Consider the following 6,146-nt stretch of genomic DNA (forward strand, 5'->3'; position numbering starts at 1 on the left):
ATTCGGACATATACCACAGTGAATGAACAGAAGCTGATAATATCTGGGCCTCTTATACAATCAATACCGTATTTTAGGACTAGATTGCACAAAACCCATGTAGTGTGCCATGGTGTCACTGATTGTGGTAGCACACTTCACGAGGCCATGATGGGATGCCAGATTTTTTTTCACCTAGTTTGGCAGTATGTAAGCTACAGCGTGTTCCATGACACCATGGTCGTTAATATTTCTGACCCTGTAAGTCTGGGCCCTCCTGCCTGACCACCTTCTCACATCATACAGGATGTGAAGTTTGCCAACATGTGGTCAAAATGTTACAATTTAGCACATAAAAATATGAAGTTCTTTCAAAATGACATATGAGAAACTAGATGATTTTAGTGGCTTGCCATAATGAAAGACAACATAGTCCGGGTTCAATGTGTAGACTGTTGTGTCTCTTGATAGGGTCACGGTAGGAGTTTAGGGCAACATGATCACTTAATCGTGACCATCTTAAAAGACATAAATGTTATGTTGCCTCACCTCATATGCTACATTATTAGCCATGTTCCTTAAAAATCGATACAATCGAAAATTGATTTACATATCCTTCTTTACAAATGAGTGTCCTTAATTCCTTGTTTCACGACTCTCCACAGAACTTCCTTGGTTCCCAGTTAATCTGCAGCATGTTGAAGGTCTACAGACAACATGCTGTCGGGTAATACGTTCACACAGGAGCTGTGGCTGAGGCTGTGCAGTCCTGCTGCTCTCTGTTGACCCGCTGGATGATTTGTAAAGTGGCTCTTTGAGGCCTGGTTGGAGATGTTATCAGAGTCTGGGAAGCCTGCGCTGTCTCTCTACTCGGGTCTGCAGCACTAAAACAGCAGGAATAATACGAGAGTGTTGGTGAGTGCAGGGGAGTGGAGTGAGGAACAGTGTCCGGGATTGTGTCTGTAGGGCCCCGTAGCTGCCCACAGACTCAAATCTCCCTCACACATCGTGTTTTTCTGAGTGAGGGTCTTTCTGTGGAGTCTCTGTCACCCACTGCTAAACCAGGTCAGATGGGAATGTTTTTTTTTTCTTGGTTTCTAGTAATTTGTAAAGTGTGCAGTGTGGTTCATTGAAATCCAACCATGAAATGGCAGGAATGAAGAGCAGAGTGCATGGAGTGAGGCTTTTTTTCTGTGTTCATGGTTGAAGCTGCTTTTACACTGAATGGAGCAAAATGTGAACGTTTGCAACAGAACTTTCATCAAATTCGTGAGGTTTTTCAGAAGAATATCTAAATTTAGCAAACATATCAGTGCCAACTGCCTAGATATATTAAAATGATACCACAAGAGATCAAATATGAGATGTAAACTCACTATTGGATGTAGCAGAAACATCACAATCTGTGAGTGTTTTTGGGTGCTAGGGGGCTGATGTTATTTCAGTGAGGCAGCGGGGCAAAGAGGCGGAGTTAATGGGACCACAAGGGAAAGTGAAATCTTTTCAAAGGAGGCTGAAACAGTTTGGAGAGTGTGTAAGGATGGAGGTGTAGCTTTTTGCTGGACCGCATTTCAGTGCCAAGAGTTTGAAATGTGTTCAACCTCAGCCTCACTGCACAATGATTTGCTGACAACATACTGAAAACTTAGTTTAGCTTAGTTTAACTGATGTCAAGTGTCACAGGAACCATGGCAACAACAGCTCTGACTGGATTCTCTATGATGAGCTTGCTCAGCCTCGGGTACCTGACCTGGGACCTGAGTCTGAGTCCTAACCAGGTGGAAAACGAGCCCGAGCACACTTTTGTTGACAGCTCTCCCGTCCCGCAGCCTCCTCACATCATTTTCATCATGACGGACGATCAGGGATTCAACGACATCGGCTATCACAGCTCTGACATCAGGACACCGGCGCTGGATAAACTGGCTGCGGACGGAGTGAAGCTGGAGAATTATTACATCCAGCCCATCTGCACGCCCTCTCGCAGTCAGCTCATCACTGGCAGGTAAAGTGTTTGTCCTCGGACTTGAGACTAGTTTAATTATTTAACTATGTACAAGACAAATATAGCTGCTATATATCTGCGGTTATAGTTCGATTAAATGTAAGACATTTAGGCTATGTATTTTTGTATTCTATAGTCTTTTGGAGTGTGTGTTTTGCATGTTTCTGAGAAAATAACTACAGTGGAAATGCCCTCTTATGCAGTATTTTTCTAATAAAATCAAAGGAGCATGATCATTTAGCTGGGCTTGAAAACTGCATAATTACAAAGCCAGTAAATAACCTTATATTCCCATCTTCATTTTTTAAATAAATTTAGATTTCACTGAGATGTGACGTTAAATTTTGCTGTCTGAAAAAGCAATAGGCTATTGAATGGAAATACTGTTTAAAACCTTTAGCTTTAAATGAGATCTGAGAATACATATGATAATATATTACAATACATTTGGATTAAATATTTCTTAAGGCCCTGATGATAGCCTACAACAACTACTGTTTATTAAAGGACAAATCCGGCGCAAAATGAACCTAGGGGTTAATAACACATGGGTACCGAGTCGACCATTCTCTGGGATTTGTTTTCATGCTAATCGAATGTGCCGCTAATTAGCTTATAACACTAGTCGTCGGGGCACGGGTAAAGTAGAAAGAAGTCGCTATTTCTATACTACTAACAAGGCTCAAAATTGCACCACACTTCCACAGTAGCATAATGAGCGTCTCTACATGTAAACCGAAGCATTGAGAACTTTGTAAGTGTACAGACAGTTCATTAAAAAGATAGATTATAAAGACAGTACCATTCACGTATACATGTGGGCGCCATCTTGGGAAAACAGTCACAACCAGTCAAAGGACGAACGCCGTGTAACCAGTAACCAGTAACATAGCTCAAGCACGGCGTTCGTCGTTCGACTAGTCGTGACTGTTTTCCCAAGATGGCACTTGCATGTATACGTGAACGGTACTGTCTTTATAAACTATCTTTTAACTGTCTGACCCTCATTATGCTACCATGGAAGTGTGGTGCTATTCTAGACTTTATGAACTAGATTTTAATATTTGTATTTGTTTATTATATATTTAATCTAGTCACACATTTGAATTAAACAACAACTTTGAATGCACCACAAGGCTATAAATTACTAGTTTCATTGAACGCACCGTCTGTGTTTTTCCGACAACAGCAGCTGCAGATTGTTACATCCCGGTGTCGGAATCCTCTACAGTGAAATACAGTCACACTTTACACCGCTTAGCGTTAGTTGTCGCATTGTAACCGTGTTTAATCCAGCTACTAGCTAGCGGTAGGCTAACGTTAGCTGCTGTCGAGTATAGTGTTAACTAGCGTCATGTCCAGTTATGTTTCTGTTGCCTGTAACGTCTGTTTCAGAGCATCAGAGAGAAGTGCAGACATATCAGTGGCACCAGAATGAGGCACCGAAATCCGCGTTGCTATTCCTGCAGCAGCAGGATGTGTTATGAGGAAGTACGGCAAAATAGTAGCCTGTTAGGCACGACGCAAAGCCGAGTGAAGTGAAAATAAATTAATAAATGGCAGCATGTGATTAATACGATTAAAAAAAATTAACGCATTATGCTCGACCCTTAATCACATCGCGATTAACGCGTTAATGCTGACAGCCCTAGTTATAAGCTAATTAGCGGTTTGCGCTAAAACCGGTCACATTCGATTAGCATGAAAACAAATCCCAGAGAACGGTCGACTCGGTGTGTTATTAACCCCTAGGTTCATTTTGCGCTGGATTTGTCCTTTAAACACTGTTTATTTTCTTAATGTCAATACCTTTTATTCACAGACATTTTGGCTTGTCATAGTAGGAAAACACAAGTCTAATTGATGACATCAAATATGACCGCATTCCATTTATGTGAGCCAGTTCCAGGGTGTTGGTATTGTGCATGCTGGCTCACTGTCATGGCTTTATGGGACACTTGATGGAACTGAGCCATCATGAATAAAAGTAGTTTCACTTGTGTTTGAACTACTATGACGAGTCAAAATGTCTATTGTATATCTAACCTGAGATAAGTAACACTAATGTTCTGATCAAAGCTCTGATCAAGTTTCAGACAAAAAACAAAATTTGTAGGCCCTTTATGCGGCCTGTCTGTCTTCACCTATTCAACATTTGTTAACTGCCCATGAAGTTGAGGGAGGAAATGGGAACAATCTCCCTCTCCCCTCCTCTCTTACTTCCTGTCCCATCCCTGTATGTGATTATCTAACCATCTGTTGGGTCTGATTATTCATTGATAACACATTTGTCCCTCTAACAGTGGTCTGAATGATTAACCCTACAGGTACCAAATTCACACTGGCCTGCAGCACTCCATCATCCGTCCCCGCCAGCCCAACTGCCTGCCCTTTGACCAGGTCACCCTCCCTCAGAGACTGCAGGAGCTCGGCTACTCCACCCACATGGTCGGCAAATGGCACTTGGGCTTCTACAAGAAGGAGTGCCTGCCCACTCGCCGTGGCTTTGACACATACTTTGGCTCCTTAACGGGCAGTGTGAACTACTACACCTACAACTCCTGTGACGGCCCCGGGCGGTGTGGATTCGACCTCCACGAGGGGGAGTCGGTTGCCTGGGATCAGAGGGGCAAATACTCCACCCATCTCTACACACAGAGAGTCCGCAAAATCCTGGCAACCCACGATCCTCAGTCCCAGCCGCTGTTCATCTTCCTCTCCTTCCAAGCTGTTCATACACCCCTGCAGTCTCCGCGGGAGTACATCTACCCTTACCGTGGGCTGGAAAACGTGGCCCGCAGGAAATACGCTGCTATGGTCTCAGCTGTAGACGAGGCAGTACATAATATAACGTACGCTCTTCGTAAGTATGGTTACTACCAGAACAGTGTCATCATCTTCTCCACTGACAACGGTGGCCAACCGTTGTCTGGCGGCAGTAACTGGCCGCTCAGAGGACGTAAAGGCACCTACTGGGAAGGCGGCGTCCGGGGTCTGGGGTTTGTCCACAGCCCTCTGTTAAGGAAGAAGAGGAGGGTGAGTAAAGCCCTAGTGCACATCACTGACTGGTACCCCACACTGGTGGGATTAGCAGGTGGCAATGAGTCCCTAACAGAGGGGGTGGATGGGTATGATGTTTGGGAAGCCATCAGTGATGGGAAGGAGTCACCCAGGTTAGAGATCCTCCACAATATTGACCCTCTGTATAACCATGCACGCAGTGGCTCCCTGCAGAAAGGATATGGGATTTGGAACACAGCTGTTCAGGCCTCCATAAGAGCTGGAGACTGGAAACTCCTAACAGGAGACCCCGGCTACGGAGACTGGATTCCGCCGCAGATGCTTCCGGGTTTCCCCGGCAGCTGGTGGAACCTGGAGCGCCACACTGTACAGAAATCTGTGTGGCTTTTCAACATCTCCGGAGATCCCAACGAGCGTTTTGACCTTTCTGAGCAGAGACCAGATGTTGTCAAAGAGCTGCTGGCTAGATTGGTGTTCTACAATCGCACAGCGGTGCCAGTAAGGTACCCATCAGAGGACCTACGGGCTGACCCCCACCTCAATGGAGGTGCCTGGGTGCCCTGGGTAGGAGATGAGGAGGAGGACAGCTGGGACACCGTCTACCAGAAAAAGAACAAGGATTGGACAAAGAAGCTGAAACTGTCCAAAAGCAGGTCATTTTTTAGGAGACTGAACACTAGGATCATGTCCAACAGGATATAGACATGACTAAAAAAAGGTTCAGAGGAGACCCTCCTAGGATAAGATTATATGAAGGAGAGTATTTTTGTTTTTGTTGAGTAAGGAATCAAGCTTCTGCAAGATACAGCTGCAGTTATCAGTTGTAGCTGCAGGTGTATGTTAGGGCTGGCAATCTTCCTCTATAATACTATTCGAATTCCATTTGTTATTTTATTTAATATTCAAATAATATTTGAATATTAAATGCTCAAATTCATCCTGTTATTAATATTTATGATATTACACAGGCTTATGGATCGCCAATGCCACTATCAGCATGTGGTTGTTGTTACACATTCTGTCCACTAGAGAGACTACTAACATTACAAAACAAACTTTTGAAAACATCGCTTTCTTATTAACAATAAAAACAGCGGGACAAAATTAATGACTTTAATTTGTCAACTTTAATGTACCTTGG

The 6,146-nt window shown here is 43.8% G+C and overlaps 1 protein-coding gene across 1 annotated transcript; it reads left to right on the forward strand.

The window, feature by feature from the left end:
- The first annotated feature begins 1,372 nt into the window (after window positions 1-1,372).
- Window positions 1,373-5,841, forward strand: arsia (arylsulfatase family, member Ia). Its single transcript, XM_031319450.2, has 2 exons — window positions 1,373-1,984; window positions 4,312-5,841. Exons 1-2 carry the CDS (start codon window positions 1,647-1,649, stop codon window positions 5,705-5,707), a joined length of 1,734 nt encoding a protein of 577 aa, XP_031175310.1. The 5' UTR covers window positions 1,373-1,646; the 3' UTR covers window positions 5,708-5,841.
- The last annotated feature ends 305 nt before the right edge of the window (window positions 5,842-6,146 follow it).

The sequence above is a fragment of the Sander lucioperca genome, chromosome 1 (genome assembly GCF_008315115.2).
Source record: "Sander lucioperca isolate FBNREF2018 chromosome 1, SLUC_FBN_1.2, whole genome shotgun sequence".
In the NCBI taxonomy this organism is placed as follows: Eukaryota; Metazoa; Chordata; class Actinopteri; order Perciformes; family Percidae; genus Sander; species Sander lucioperca.

What these genes read in the sequence shown, in the direction of transcription:
- arsia (XM_031319450.2), top strand. Translation starts at nt 1,647, where the DNA reads ATGTCAAGTGTCACAGGAACCATGGCAACAACAGCTCTGACTGGATTC. An exon ending in AGTCAGCTCATCACTGGCAG is followed by an intron (nt 1,985 to 4,311) that starts GTAAAGTGTTTG and finishes TTAACCCTACAG; the next exon opens with GTACCAAATTCACACTGGCC.